Source organism: Neopelma chrysocephalum, unplaced genomic scaffold, assembly GCF_003984885.1.
Source record: "Neopelma chrysocephalum unplaced genomic scaffold, ASM398488v2 Primary Assembly neopelma1_25, whole genome shotgun sequence".
Taxonomy (NCBI): domain Eukaryota; kingdom Metazoa; phylum Chordata; class Aves; order Passeriformes; family Pipridae; genus Neopelma; species Neopelma chrysocephalum.
The window spans coordinates 14,635,558-14,650,795 of record NW_020897694.1 but is presented as its reverse complement, the minus strand read 5'-3'; the positions used below and the strand labels follow the sequence as shown (position 1 = coordinate 14,650,795).

Sequence of the window (15,238 nt, the reverse complement as noted above, 5' to 3'; positions counted from 1 at the left end):
TTATTTGAGGCACCTCATATTTCTGCTTCATTTAAACTTGCATCACAATTAAAACCTGGGGCTGTGTTTCCGAGAAAAAATGCGTCACCCAGGCTTGGATCAGAACTGGCAAGGCCAGAGGGGCTTCTTCACCATCCAGGCTGGCGTCTCACCTAAAAAAGGTGTTGGTGTTAGTCTGCACACTGCAGAGCCATGTAACCCTACTTCTGACTGGCAAGTCTTAGTGGCTGGATGCCAGGGCCACACAGAAATCCCATCATGAAGAATAAGAATCATTTTGATTAGCAAGTTGAAAGGCATCCTTCAGAGAAAGCAGGATGGGGAGTTCATATGCGAAACAAAAGCAATGGAACTCTGAATTTGTAAATCCTTTCAAAAAGCAGAAATAGATTCTTAATTAAGAGAGCAACTAAGCGTGATTCAGTTTTTATTGTGGTGCGGTGTATCAGCAGACCTACGTGTATGTATGTTTAAAAAGTTATTAGCAGAGAAGTTAATTCAATGCAGAAAACTGAGGTTTTAAGCTGGAGTAGACAGAGCCTTCAGTATTTCAGGATGCTGAAATTTTTTCTCTCTGCTTTCACACCAGCAAGCACCATCTCATAATGAGTCATTTCAACATCAGGTAATTACTGTGTGGCTTAGCTATAGAGATGGACAAAACTCCTGAAAGTTACTTAGTTTTCTCCTGGCTCTTAAATATTTCATTTATCTGTAGCCCAAGTGGCTCATATTTACCTCTAAATGAAAGATAGTGTGAAGACATGAAGTTACTTCTAGTGGGTCTTCATAATCCTACTGATGGGTTGAGTTTTCATCCCTTTCACTCACAGGAAATTTGACTAAAGTAAGTCAGGTTGCAGTAACTGAAAACTGCCAGTGGTGACAGCAGTGTGGTGGTGTATGGTCCTTTTCATGACACCTGCAGGCGTCCAACTGCAGGATTTCTGACAGCACTTGGCTTTGTCTGACCACATCAGACAAAGTTGTGTATCCCTAATTAATCACTGGAAAGAAGCAGAGAGGTTAGGACATACTTGGGTGAAGCTCAGATATGACAGACAGGGGGACAACATTTACCTAACAGCTTAGTATGAGCAGCACATGTGTGAGGAGTGGGAGGAGACATGCTGGGCTCTCATCAGCCTGGAGCAATTTAAATCTACAGTCGCCTCCTTCCCAAGAGTTTCCAGAATGTGGACAGGAGCACTAGTTTAGAGAGTGAAAAAAGGAAAAAAATACTGTGATGGTGTGGCTTTGTGCTTGGGAAGGTGGAGTCTGCGTCCTGTTTCAGGGGGTTCATCTGCCCTTAGCAACCAACAGCCTGGATCCTTCCCAGAGATTTTGCTTCCTTGACATGGCTAATCCCGTACATGTCAAAACCAATGCAGCCGTGTGCCAGACAGCTCAAATTCATTCAGTGCTCATTGGAAAGCTGCTGTGCAAGTTTAAATCTCTTCTAGCACTGTAGAACAGGCAATTTTGCCCTCAAAAGCAGGATCAGGTATTGTCTAGCCCCCACAGCCAGAAAAAATTTTAAAGCCAAAAACTATTTAGTTTGATAGAAATAGAAGCAAGCTTGTACCTGATCTGGATCAGACTTTTTCCTACTGGCAACTGACAGCTGGCAGATACAGTATTAATGATGGTAGACCAAGTTCTGCAGTATTTACAAATTGATATGTGCCTTATGTGAGATCCATTTGCACATCTTACTTTAAAACAAGTGCAGAAAGTGAATTTCCTCATACTGCCCAAAGGGAAACTCCTGTTTGTTACAGTTTGGCAAAGGGGGCATTGAGAAGTGATTGCATATGTGTATGTGCATCATGAGCAAGTCTCTGTACTTTCTGTAGCAAAAAAAGGACCATTGTTTCTTGAGGGTAACAGCAATGTGGTCACTTGCAGCCTTCAGCACTTGCAGATGTTCTTAAATAACTCCCCTGGCTCACCAGTCTGTTCAGCATGGAGAGCTAACAGCTTGCTTCTATAGCTCCTGTGCACTTATTCAATGGCACCTTTGTCCCATGAAAGCAGCAGTCTCTGACTCGTTTCCTTTTGCTTGCCTCGCCTTAACTTCATTCGCACTTCACAAAACCACCAGATAGCTCTGTTGGACAAATCTTGCCTTTCAAGAGGAGTAGCAAGAAAACCAGTTCAGGTGTAGGGCTTGGGCTTTATTAATTAAATGTGTCTGCCTGTGTTAGGGAGGACTCGATTCAGTGACCCAGACGAGTTCCTTCTGGACCCATGGCCCTAAGTTCAAGGAAAAGCTTGGTTGTTAGGGCAAGGTACAGCACAAAGGGAGGTTAAAATGCACTGGCATGTTTTGTGGGCTTTCCTCCACTTTGCTTGCCAGTTGCATTCCATCACTCACTTGTCTTGCACCTTTTTAATCTTATTTGCTAAATTATCTCTTGCCTACTTCTCTTTATTCTTTCCCGTTTGATGTTCATTAGGCCAGTAATTACTTTTAATTCAGTGTTTATGATCTGAGGCTGGTATTTATAAACCTTGGTGCCAGCAGTTCGACAGTTGTTCTCAGATGTCCAAGAGAAAGTCAAAGCTGTTGACATAAGTAGGAGTCATGAACTCTTAATGTATAAAAATCCTGTGCTGCAGTTTGCACGCTGCAGTGAGTGGTGAGGAGGAGATATCTGTTGGGCTTTTGGCCAGTTGGTTATTCTCACGGCTCAGTTCGGGTAGGAGAATAGCTTTAAAGGCTGTTTCCCCCCTGGCAGCTGCAGCCATGCTGATGAGAAAACAGGGCAGTTTACACCGTCTGGCTGCGGCAAAGTTCAGCTTCCTGGTTAGTCACCTCAGCTACCCAGTGCCTCGGCCACTCAAGTCTGCAAGCTGAAAAGAAGTGACAAATGGGGAGGGAGACTAAAAAGGATGTAAATGTGGGCTGACATAAAAAAAAATAAGGGAATAATCCCTAGATCATTATCTTAATTACAAGCTTTGGTTAGGTTTATTGCAAAAATATAACAGAAAATGTCCTTGAGGGAACTCAAGGACATTTTCTGTTATATTTTTGCAAGTTCCCTGCCTTTGAATTCGCCCGCTGGTACATGTCCATTCCTCGCCTTTTGTCCTCACCGTGCTTACGTGTTGCAGCACCTCATGGTGTGTTCAAATATCAGTGTCTGATGGGGCAAACTGTGCCCATTGTGCCATATTGTCCCTAGGTGCAAAAGTACAGCCCCATTGGCAACTTCGTGGCTCTGTTAGGAGTATGTGGAGTAGGACTTACTGAGCAGACACAAAAAGAAGGTAATTGAGAGTTTTCATCCTAGCACATTCCTCTAGTAATCTAAAACTGATACCAAATGTCATAGGAGTCTCAATAATATTTTAAGAGCCAGTAATCTACAGTAATAATGAGATAACATGTCTTATGAGGAACAAAAGTATGTAAGATTTTTCCTATGCATTTATACCATCTGTTTTTATGTAGGTGTATTCATGCTTACATGATCAGAATTGGTGTATAATAACTGTATTACAGACTAAATTATGTAACAACTTTCTTCATTTCAAGTTAGGCTTAGTTTCTGAGCTAGCTACTTAAAACTTCTACTGTAGTGCAAGTCAGATTAAACCACAGTTAACATACATAGTTTTTTGTTAAAATTTTTCATTTTGTTGACAAACAATTAGCTTTCACAAATCTGTCACCTGTAGCACATTTAAATATTGGGCAGATACAAACATAACTTTTTGTAATGAGGTTCACTTCAAAGAAAAAAAGCTTTACTCAGAGGATAGTGAGGCACTGGAACAGGTTACCCAGAGAAGTTGTGGATGCCCCATGTCTGGAAGTGTTCATGGCCAAATTGGGTAGGGTCTTGAGCAACTTGGCCTAGTGGAAGGTGTCTCTCCCCACGACAGTGCAGTTGGAACTACATGATCTTGAAGGTCCCTTCAAACCCAAGCCGCCTTATGATTCTGTGAAAAAAATGAAGTATTAATGAAACGCATAATAATAACCTCATGCTTTTAAGAAGGAACATTAGGGAACAAGGCAGAAGTAACACTTCTTTCCAGTTTTCTGGAACTAAATCAGCTGACTAGATGGTTCAGTTGCTCTTAAATCGAATGCTAGATTATCCCTAATGCTCAGGTACACATGTGTAAGTCGTGATTTTAAAAAGCACAGTCAGAATGGTGCTCTTTCTGCCTAAAATTATTAAACGTTTTGAACAATTTCTAAGTTGCTTTGTGTTTGTCTCATAGGTCACTATTCATTGTCAATAGTCTTTGCTTTGATAAGCAAAAGGTGTTTAATTTACCATACATGAAAGAAATAATAAACAGTCCAAACATAACCAACATTACTGAGACACATAAACTGTGCTAGGAGAAAGCTAATAGAAGTAGTACTGTGCAACTGGAAATGCACTGTGATTCCAGGCGGGGTTGTTCATCAGCTTACTGAACATATTTTCACTGTATTTTCTTTATGAAGTTCTTTAACATAAAAAAGAAAAACAGCTGAAGGGTAGTTTGTAATCACTCACTATTTTTTTACTCAGAGGTGGTTCACAGCTAAGACATGAATTAAAATTTAAGACCAGCTTTCCCTCGATTCATCACTCATTTGTGGGGCAGTTTCTTTTCAAGAGCCCAACAATCCATCAGTGCCACTCTATGGCTGCACAGCTCCTGAAGTATCTACAGCCCTCCCATTTTTCATTGTTAACTCAGTCCTTTTTCTAGAGTCAGGGAACACTGTAACATAAGAAAGATGGCAAAATGGGAACTTTGACTTTTGGGGCTGCTCCCTAGGTGAACTGGGCCTACTGAACTGTTCATGATCTCTAAAGGAAGCCTGTGATACCTGTTGTCCAGGTCTGTGGCTAAACAGAATTGAGTAGGAATGAATACCTTTCTCAAAAATCGTGTTGCAAGACCCAGAAAGTGTCCTGTCTCTGACACTGCAGTACAGGAGAGCACAAGCTAACAAACTGCAGCAGTTAGCTTTTTAAATAAATAACTGTCAATTCCTTTATTTCATCCAACCAAACAAAATAAACACATTTTTACACAAATCTCCGCATGTCTTTCCCCTTCCTACGCCTCCCTTGCGGGGTCAGGCATCTCTCCAGTTTTGCTCTGTACTCAGGCTGCCTTCAGTGTCTCTCAGGATTTACTAATCCTGTGTGGTATTTCATGAGTAAGAAGGAATGTCTTTTTCTCTACATCACTTCTGAAGTTTGTCTCTGGGTTTGTCCCTTGGCACAAGCAACCCCCCCAGTTCCTCTCAGCACTATCCCAAGTCACACTTGTGCCCCATATATTCCCCCCATGCCTGTCTCTTCATTTCCTCCCCCTCCCCATATGTGGATTGTTCTTTCTTCCCTTTGAAGGGCAGCAATCAGCATAAGAGGGAAGGCAAGTCACCTGCCTTTCTACTCTCCTTTTGTTTCCTGTCTCTTTGGCACAAAACCTAACTCTGGTGGGTTGGTTTTGGCTGTGTGCCAGGCACACACCCAGCCGCTCTCACACTCCCCCTCATCATAACAGTGGGAAAGATAAAGTGGAAGAGCTCGAGGGTCAAGATAAAGACAAGGAGATCACTTACCAATTACCATCACAGGCAAAGAGTACTCAATGTGGGAAAAATAATTTATTGCTAATTAAAAGTAGATTAGGTTGGTGAAAACCACCATTCCCAACCCTCTTTTCCAGGTATAAACTTTACTCCTTGATTCCCAGCTCTTCTCCCTCCCCCATCCCAGGGGGACAGGGAATGGGGACTGAGGACTGTGGTTAGTACATAATGGTTCCTCTCTGCTGCTCTTCCTCCTCACACTGTTGCCTTACTCCCATGTGGGTTCCCTATTAATAGCAGTTCCCATCAGGACAGCCTGGTCCACAGTGGTCTTTTCTAGGGGCTGCAGGAGAACCTCTGCCCCACTGTGAAGAACCTCCTCCCCTCAATCTCTTCTCATGTTGGTGCCTGCAGAACTGTTTCATAGAATCACAGAATTGTTAGGGTTGGAAGGGAACTCTGGAGATCATCTAGTCCAACCCCCTTGCCAGGGCAGGGTCACCTAGAGCAGGTTACACAGGAACACATCCAAGTGGGTTTTGAACGTCTCCAGAGAGGGAGACTCCACAACTTCCCTGGGCAGCCTGTTCTTAATCCTGTTTTCCCCGAGACACCCTCACCACAGCTGCAGGGCTCAGCCATGTCCTGCTGAGTTGGGTTGTTGGAGCGGCTCAAACTGGCTGTGTCCAGCCCCAGCCGCTCTGCACAGAGGCCCCCGCAGCTGCCATTGCCAGCACCTGGGCACTTACTCCATTGCCATACAGTATGGATACTGTAAGCTGTGGATGTATAAAACAGTCTTGCAACTCCTGATATTCAGATATTTGTAAGACTTGAGATTACGGGACTTTTCAAAAAAATTTGACTGGGCCCCCTGATATCAATCACTTGAAAGTTATTTGCCTGTGTGAAGTTACGTATGTAATGTAGAACGAAGGATCCTTCAGAGGCTGACATCAGTGTTGAGCTGACATCAATGTATGAGAAATCAGGACAGCTGGAGTTTTAGATACCTAAATTTTAGTTGGATGGAGTGACATGGGTTCCATCCTGGTACCTCATGATGAACGCTTGAAATCAGAGATTGCTCCTGGAATTTTGCTGTAAAATGTGTTGTTGAGTGTTCTGTGTTGCACAAAGCAGATGTAGCCCTTTCCCTTCACTTTCTGAAGACAGGCAGAGTAAGTAACTTGAGGGTGACCTGCGTTTTTGTTGGATGTTGCATGTACACTTGTATTTCAGTACTGCCAAGTACACTGGCATAGCCTCTGTGAATTCACACACCTGTATGTGCTGGTAGTGCTTGCACCCAGCTATGGCACCACTGGATGACTTTGCCCACCTGTCACCTGATTTGGGAGGCTCAGCACAAGCAGTGCTACCTGGCCAGAGCAGGCAGATGTGCTGTGCACCCTGATGTTGTTCTGGGACAAGATTAATTTCAGCAGGCTCATATTAATCCATTATATGTCTCTTTCCAGCACAAATGGACCCCCGAGGCCTATCTCCCAGACAAATTAAAAGTGACAGTGATGATGACGACCTGCCAAATGTGACCTTAGATAGCGTTAATGAAACTGGATCTACTGCGCTCTCCATAGCCAGAGCAGTACAAGAGTAAGTATCACATTCCCAGAGCAAGATGAATGTTGCTGAGGTGTTCCCAGGCTGATGGAGGCACCGGTGCCACAGGGGTGTCCTCTCGGCTGCGGGCTGCATACCTGCCAGCATCTCTTCCGTGTAGCTTTGTTCCCTTCAGGAAGAGATGACTGTATCTCTCATTGTCTTCTCCTTTCTTTCTCTCTGCCCTCATTATTAAGTTGAGTTTGAAATTGAAATTGTTTCTTCCCCTTTATTTACTTGCAAAGCTTACAGTGGTTTTATATCCTCTCCAAAGGGAGATCAGGTTAGATTTCCACTTAAAAACTGTGAAATTTTTTTCTTGACTAAAAGCAGCATCAGGAAGTTGATTCTAGTTGCTATAAGACAGGAAATAGCTACATTTCTCCTGAAGGACATTGTTTTTGGAAGAAAATTAGTGAGTGGCTTTGAATGGTTTTTCCATTGCCGTTATTTTTCTGTGTACTTTACTGACTGGACGAACAAATAAGTTCTCCATTTAGTGTCTGCATTGCTTGTTTGAAAAAAAAGAAACAGTTTATCATGAACATTAGCAATTCTGTAGATATATGAGCTTGTTCAGTCACTGTAGCAGCTGGAAGGGAACCAACTGTGAGGTAAATAAGTATTAATATCCCCATTTTATAGGTGAGGAAAATGAGGTTATGCATAAAGGTCACCCTGTACGTCTGAAACAGAGCTGGAAATAGAACTAGAGCCTCCAGGCACTGAAGCCTGTGCTAGACCCACAAAACCCATTACTTTATCTAAGAGGTTCAAAATATGGGTATTCTGGACATTATTAAAGAAAAATGCATATAATAAAGGCCATTAGACATTGTTATTTTATAAATTGTTATGGACACATTTTAAATGTCTTTACACAGTATCTAAAAACTTTTTTCTTTGTTTTCCTGGACATCAGTAGCCAAAAACGCTGATATTCCTAAACCATATTTGAGGAGGAACTGCCTTTTTTTTTTGCATTTTCACCAGACATGTACTAATTGATCTTTTAGCCAGGCACAGTAACTGTGAACCTCAAACCTATATTATCCTTAAGCAGGGAGAGATGTTTTTATGGGCAAGGAAAAGCAAGGTGTTGGCCCTCGTGATTAGCAGGCTCCCCTTCTGACCGTTACAAAAGAAGGGAAGGTTTCTTTGCCAGTGACATTATTGCTTGAGAGACAGGTCCCTTATGTACTTTGAATTCGCTAGTTGTGACACTAGGCCCTGAAGTGCTGAGTATTTTGTTCTCAGATTACAGCACACATAATAAGCCAGAAAAATAAAACAACCCAGCATGATTTTGCACTAAGTGGTTCTTTCTAATTAATGAAAAAAGGAAGCATGGAGCACTAGCAAATAATTTTGATATATTACTGGCAGGCAGATACTGTTCTCTGTGATGGATATTGCTTGAACACTTAGAGAATTGGTCAAACCATGAAAAGCTTTTTTAGCTTTTCTACAATGCATTCCACAGTTTGTGAAGGTAATGCGTTGAATATTACTTGGCTGGCTCTGGAGCTTCAGAATTAAATTAAGAAATTTAATAATATAACATCAACTCATCCTTGTTACAGGTTTTATTTAAACAGTAATCTGTTAGTTTATTTCAAAAGCCCCATTAGGAAAATCTGATTTGACTGTGATCTGCAATTTATCGTCTTCACTTGATTCTCAATCACAGACACCACACACAGCTGCTGAGCTGAAAAGGAATGATGGTGCATTACACCGACTTCACTCAATCCATTTCTTTCTTGGTCTGCAATATTGTGCCCTACAGGCAGGCTCTATTCTGATTTTAGGCATCTAATACGTACCTTAATGTTAGATGTTTAGCAAAAGAGTCCACTGAAAAAGAAGCTCACATTCTACATACCTTTGTTTCAGAGAGGAAAGTGCCTTTGAAGCCTTCCAAAGGGAGATCCTGTGTACTCAATTTCAGTATCTAAACTTAGCAGATGGGAATTTCCTCTGAGGACATGGAAAGGCACCTACTGTTCTGCTGAATAACCAGGCAGCACAGGGATGTGCATAGTAAGACTACTTCAGTAGTTAGTAAAATATAGGTCCAGGCCAAGTGCCCAAGTGAGGCAGGCTGGCCTCGAGTATAGAAGACTGTCCCACAGAGTGTGTTCTTCTCTAAGTGAGCCTGTAAGCTATTGTGAATAGTTACACAGTTAACAACAAAAAATACTTTCTTGCGTGTACTGACTGGGAGGTACAGCATGGCACTTCCCAAGGTGTGGCAGCATCCTTTCCTTCACTACCAGTTACTGTTGTGTGAGCTTGGCTTTGTTAGACACAATACCAAACCTAGTTTGTAGATGCTAGTAGCTGGTGCAAGACAACAGTTGACCTTTTCCTGGTTGGTTTTCGGACATATATTAAGTTATTCTGCATAAGGATTATAAATATATATATATGTATGTATATATATTTGCCTATTGCCACCTATTCTCCAAGAGAAGTAAGGGATTTCAAATCCTGTAGGGATTTTACTATCCTGTGGTGGGCATTTGCTTTGTGTTGATCCTGTGCAGCCCCTCACACCATGTGTGGGGCTGTGGGGATTGCCTTGGTGCCTTGCCTTTCCTCGCCTCCTGGCTTTCCCTGTGCATCCAGGATTCTTGTTGCCTACACAGGTATCTGCATCCAAGCTGGTTATCTCACCTCCCTGCATATGGGATGGAGAGCAGTTGGTGTGTTCAGACAGTAATTCTTTTGACCTATTCTAGCTGTCTAAATTAGGGAGAGAGAGAAAGAGAGAGAGTCCATCCTGTGAGCGCCCGTTCCTCTCCATTGACCGCAGGCAGTGCAGACAGCTGCCTGGGACACACGTCAGCACTGCAGATCTCTAGTGTGAGGTGAGGGTACAGCAATCCACAGTGCCTGACTGAGGAGTCAGCATGCCAGAAGCTGGTAGTGACAGGATCATACTGAATGCTCCAGCTTTTTGTCTTGAATCTAAGTCTGCTAGGTGGAGTTAGCCAAGGTTGTAACCACAAGCTGAAGGAAATCAGCTAGTCAGTTTTTGGGGAGAAACTGCTGTTTTAATACAGCCATTTTTAAGCTTTTTGTCTTGGAAATTATGCTTATGTGGCTGGGTCACAGGTCAGTTTGGAACGCCTGCAGGAAAGCTTTGCTTTTCATGTCCTCTAAACCTGGAAGGCATCCACCTGTGTTGCTGCTTTGTTTCAGGTCTACTGTAGTCTTGCAAGAACAAAATTCTTAGCAGTAAAAATTGTGACAATGAAACACTGAGAGCCACATGTTTGGCATTAGTTCTTATTTACACAATCAGAATGTAATTTGCTTGCATATTTGTAAAATAACCAAGTATGACTATTTTTTCTCAGGGAAATTGCGTTCTTACTGCTAGCTTTATATTGACTGAGCTTCAAGACTTGTCTCTCAGTAGTTCTTTTGGAATGACTTCATAGTCCTCCTTCAGTTCAACAAACCCAATCAACAATGTAAAGTTATAGATAAAGAAAGTCATTATTTCAGACAGGGTACTTTGGTGAAATTTCTTCATGTGACAGTGCTGCTTTATGGCAGTTGCTATGCCTTGGGAAATATGGACTAAGAACAATTTATTAATCTCAGATCATATGCTCTGGCTGATAATAAATATTGCAGCATTATGGAGATTTCAGTGGGCTTTGCATTGTAAGCAGCATTTCATCCTTTTTGCAGCGTGTTTTACAAACTCACTTTGACGTGGAGCTCTCTGACAAAGAGCAGATTTGCCTCTATGCGCCTGACACCACCGACGCTAATTGCACAGCAAGAATAGCATCATTATATTCAGGGTCAAATCTCAGATATGCTCTAGAAATCTTTATGAAGCCAAGGGAAGAGAAGGCATTAGTCAATCCCTAGAAGACCAGTAAAACTTTTTAAGAGTCCCCCACAGAGGCAACAAGCTGTTTCCTCGGCCTGGCAGCCCTTCCATCCCTAGGCTGTTCTGATGCACTGGTGCTCAGGAGCCATCTCCGTGGTATGTAGTAATGCAAACCCTGAACAGGGCATTTATCTCCTTATTTCCCTGCACACTTGTGTGGTAAAATACATTATTTTACAGCATGCAGATCTCTCTCTATGAGTATGCACAACTTAAGGTCTCCTGTGTGCAGAGGCTGAGGGCAGAAGGAGGAGAGGCAGAGGGTGATTTTTAGTATGAACTTGTGATCAATATATCAATAAAACTTCAGAGATCCAGAAATTCCTCTTTCTCTCTAGCCTTTTTTCTCCTTAGATGTTGTAGGTGGAGGGAACTCCTTTAATGATACCATTTTTTCTTTCAAATGTCAAGGAAAGGAGGAACTGTGCATATAAACTGATGATGCTTCAGGTAGCATATTGCTTTTCTGGGATAAGGGAGAGACAGAAAATTCAAAGAGGAAATCCTGACAACTTGTTATAGCTGCAGTTAAATCAGAGAAATGGGATTTGTCATTTGTATGTGACTGCTGTGACCTTTAACAGGAACTCTTCTTTGCGCTGAGCTGGGTGCCTCTGAGTGCTTGTATGAAAATGAGATTAGGGACTTTGACCCCACCCTTGTTCTCTTTGGCTACTTTATGTGATTGATACATGGATACTAACGTGATCATCTTACTTTATTTTTAAATTCATTGGCTTCTATTACTGCAATACAGTAGGAGTTGGTTTTTGATATGCACTAGTGAAAAAGAAATTCCACACCAGACAGACAGCATAGACACCATACCAATGTACTCTTTTAAATTAGTATATGTTTTTTCAAGTCTTAATTTTTTTACCCTAGATCTCTTTTTGTCTCACTCCTCTTCTTAAATGTAAATCAACTTTTGTGGCTTATTTTTATCTCTTTTGAAGTTTGTATCTGTGTTTCCATCAGCTGTTCATTTTCTACACTGATATGGCCTGCTTTCCTGCTTCAGCTGCAAGCATTGCTGCTATTGTGCTATCCATTATAAGGAACTTTCACCTCAGTTTTTCTTCCACTTGCCAACAAAAGACTTTGTCCTGAGTCTCCAAGAAACTTTAACAAGGTTGTTTTGGCAGTACTTATGTGTACTTCACCTCTCTCCCCTCTGGTACATCCACCCACCGTCCCTGAACAAATGCTCATTTTAAAACTGGCACACAATTGGATGCTGGTTTTACAGATGGACAATTGACTAGTAGTGGTCTAGAACTGCCTCAATAAAAGATTTTTTCACTGGAGAATGCTAATTGGTCTAAAGTGAAATTGTGGGAATACATCAATTTCAATTTTACTTCTATCATAAAGCATTCCCAAGTCTGGGATGCATTTTTCCATTGCAGTAAGACTTTAGAGCAGAAGATTGCATAGTTGCTGCAATCCTCTTGGAAGAAAATTGGACCACATACTCAGAAAGAACCGTCTGTGGGCCTCCCACCTCCCCATAGGCTGTTATGTGTTTTAGGGCTTCTCCTTGGCCTCCTTCGGAGTCACTCTACAAATTGAACTGACTTAATAAACACTGAGAGAGAGGCATGTATGCAGATATGTAAATGAAAGACACTGGTGGTGTAGAGCCCTACAAGGTAGGCAGTCATCTGTATTATGGTTGATGCTCCCACTGTGTCATTATTTCAGGGCTTTTCTCTTCTAGTTCGGTTTTATTTTTTGGCAGAAGTCTCAAATAAGGATCCTGTGGCAGAAAAGAAGAGATTTCTGCAGTGAAAAGTGTTGCTGGGTTGGAAGCTGGCTAATAACCCAAGGGCAGCATTGAGCTGGCAGAGGTGTACTGTGTCTCAGCTAGCTTAGGCAACTTGTGGGCAGTGATGGACTGTCCAATTTGGACATAACTTTGCAGCAAAGTTCATCTCTCACAATGCAATCTGTCTAAAAGTTAGGCTCAAGTATTTTGGATTTCCTCGGTGGAGAGAGGTGCATACTCCAGTCATCTCATCAATTGTGATCACCTTTTGGAGGAGTCTGTCTTCCCCAGCGGCTATAAAGAAACCTGGACAAGTGGTTTTGGGAAAGTGATAAAACCTCAAATGGCTGAAGATACATATGAGGAAACCCCCTCTATGTTATTTTCTAAGGCCATTCTGGAAGTCTGTGACTTCAAAAATTGACCTAGTACATGTAAGCTTTGGCCTGGTGCAACTACTATAGGGGAAGTTTCTGCTACCTACATGCAGTTCAGAAATACTGACTTCTTCTACAGTGTGTTTATATGGCATTTTACAAACTGCTTCCTAGCAGAATCTGAATTCTCAGAAACGTCTGCTTGTATATAAAAAATTAATGTGCCTAAAGCTATATTGAAGACTTCTATCCAAGACCTTGAAAGACCTATATACATTTGGGAATTGCACTTTTGGGCACTAAGTATGAATCTTGGGTTTCAGTAATCCAATGAACTTATATTATTCTAAAAAGGTTCTTTTTTTTTTTTAATATGTGATATTTGACAAAAGAAAAGTTTAATAATTTGACAGTTGGTTAGTAAAATCAAATTATGCCATTCTGTGCATGCACTAGTATTTTTGGTGTGAACATTTTTTGATATATGTTGCAGAGCCTTTTGCCAGGATAACAGATTTCCCATCAGCCAGTGACCAGAAGGAACAAGGGCTAGGTGAATGACAACTGTAAATCAAAAACATCTTCTTCAAAGAAGTTGACATCACTGCCTACTTTGAAAGGACTATATTGCTTAAGTGACAGTGTATCAGGGGATAGGGGTATTGTCAAATTGTTCCCTGAAGAAAGCTTATTTGAAAATAAAAGTGCTTTTAGCTTGGTCTACACAAAATCATGGTTTCCCATCTCCCCTGTAAGAGTAAGTTTCCATGACAATTGAGTAGATGATGTCTCTTCTCTTGAATCACTTAGAAGGGGTGGCCCTTGCTCTTAAATACATATTTTACCCCACCATTGCTAGGAGTAATATTCTCCTTTTGAAAAATATATTTAAGTGCATAAGCTGGAAGAACTAAGGAATCCTGCTTCTGTTAAAGTCCAGAGGAGTTTTACCATCAACTTTGTTTGGTGTAATGATTAATCCTGAAACTGTAACAGCAGTCTGGATGCTAAAAAGAAAACCAGTAACTCAACACTTGGACTATTTTTGGAAATGGTATGATGCAAAGAGAGAGTTATTTGCAATGTGTATTCATTGATACCTTCTGTATGTCTCTTTCATTTCCTTTATACATCACAAGCAAATTTTCTAAAATCCTGTTTCCCAGCTTCAGTTTAGTGTCTATATTGAACTCACATATAAATATCTTCTCAGAAACAAATTAGATTTGTTAATTAATTTAAATTTTAGTCTGTGAAATGCCGATCATTTCAAGGTAGTTACCAAACTTTGCCATTATTGGAATTTAACATTTCTAAATGTGTTTACACAAATTTGCTTTGGAATAAATTGCCACAAAACAATAGCTTATGATTATCATTCATATAGCACTTTTTATCTTTGGAGTGCTTTGCAAACATTAACTAATTAAATTGTACAGGTCCTCTGTGTGTTCAGATATTATAATTATCCACAGGTTAGCAACTAGCTCAAGGCCATGCAGCGGAGCAAAGAATGAGCTGGGATCAGGAATGTCTGCCTCTTACTCCCATGCTTAATCCACTACAATGTGTTGCTCCAGAGTCATTAATTGTTAGATATGTGAAATGCATTTTATGGATAGGGAGGTAGGCATTCTATAGTTGCTTGAAGAGCATGACACTGAAGAAGGAATTTTAAATAACTTTATGAATTACTGCTACCCAGTTAGCAGTTTGTACACCTATTTGGTATCTGTTCCCCTAGTGATTCGTTATTCAACTTCTTATGTTTTTTCTTTCTAAATGAGCACAAAAAGCAGGGGCAGAGCTGTGTGTCTTTAGAAATTCAGAGCTGTAGCAAATACTTAGAGGTGTGGATTAGATAGCAGAACACTACCAGAAAAAGGCACAATGAAACTACCTCAGTGAACTGCTGCCTTGGCTTACTGATAAGAAAAAGAAAGAGCATTGTCCTCTGCTGTCACTTGAGCCAAAATTACTTCTTTTTTCATTATCTAGAT

General features: G+C 41.2%; 1 protein-coding gene across 6 annotated transcripts in view; it reads left to right on the top strand.

Moving 5' to 3' along the window:
• Positions 1-15,238, top strand: part of KLF12 (Kruppel like factor 12) — a 246,936-nt gene that overhangs the window by 164,129 nt on the left and 67,569 nt on the right. For all 6 annotated transcript variants that reach the window (XM_027674543.1, XM_027674538.1, XM_027674540.1 and 3 more), the window contains one exon: positions 7,039-7,174. In XM_027674543.1, coding sequence (XP_027530344.1) covers positions 7,039-7,174 — 136 coding nt within the window. The remainder of the gene's footprint in view (positions 1-7,038; positions 7,175-15,238) is intronic.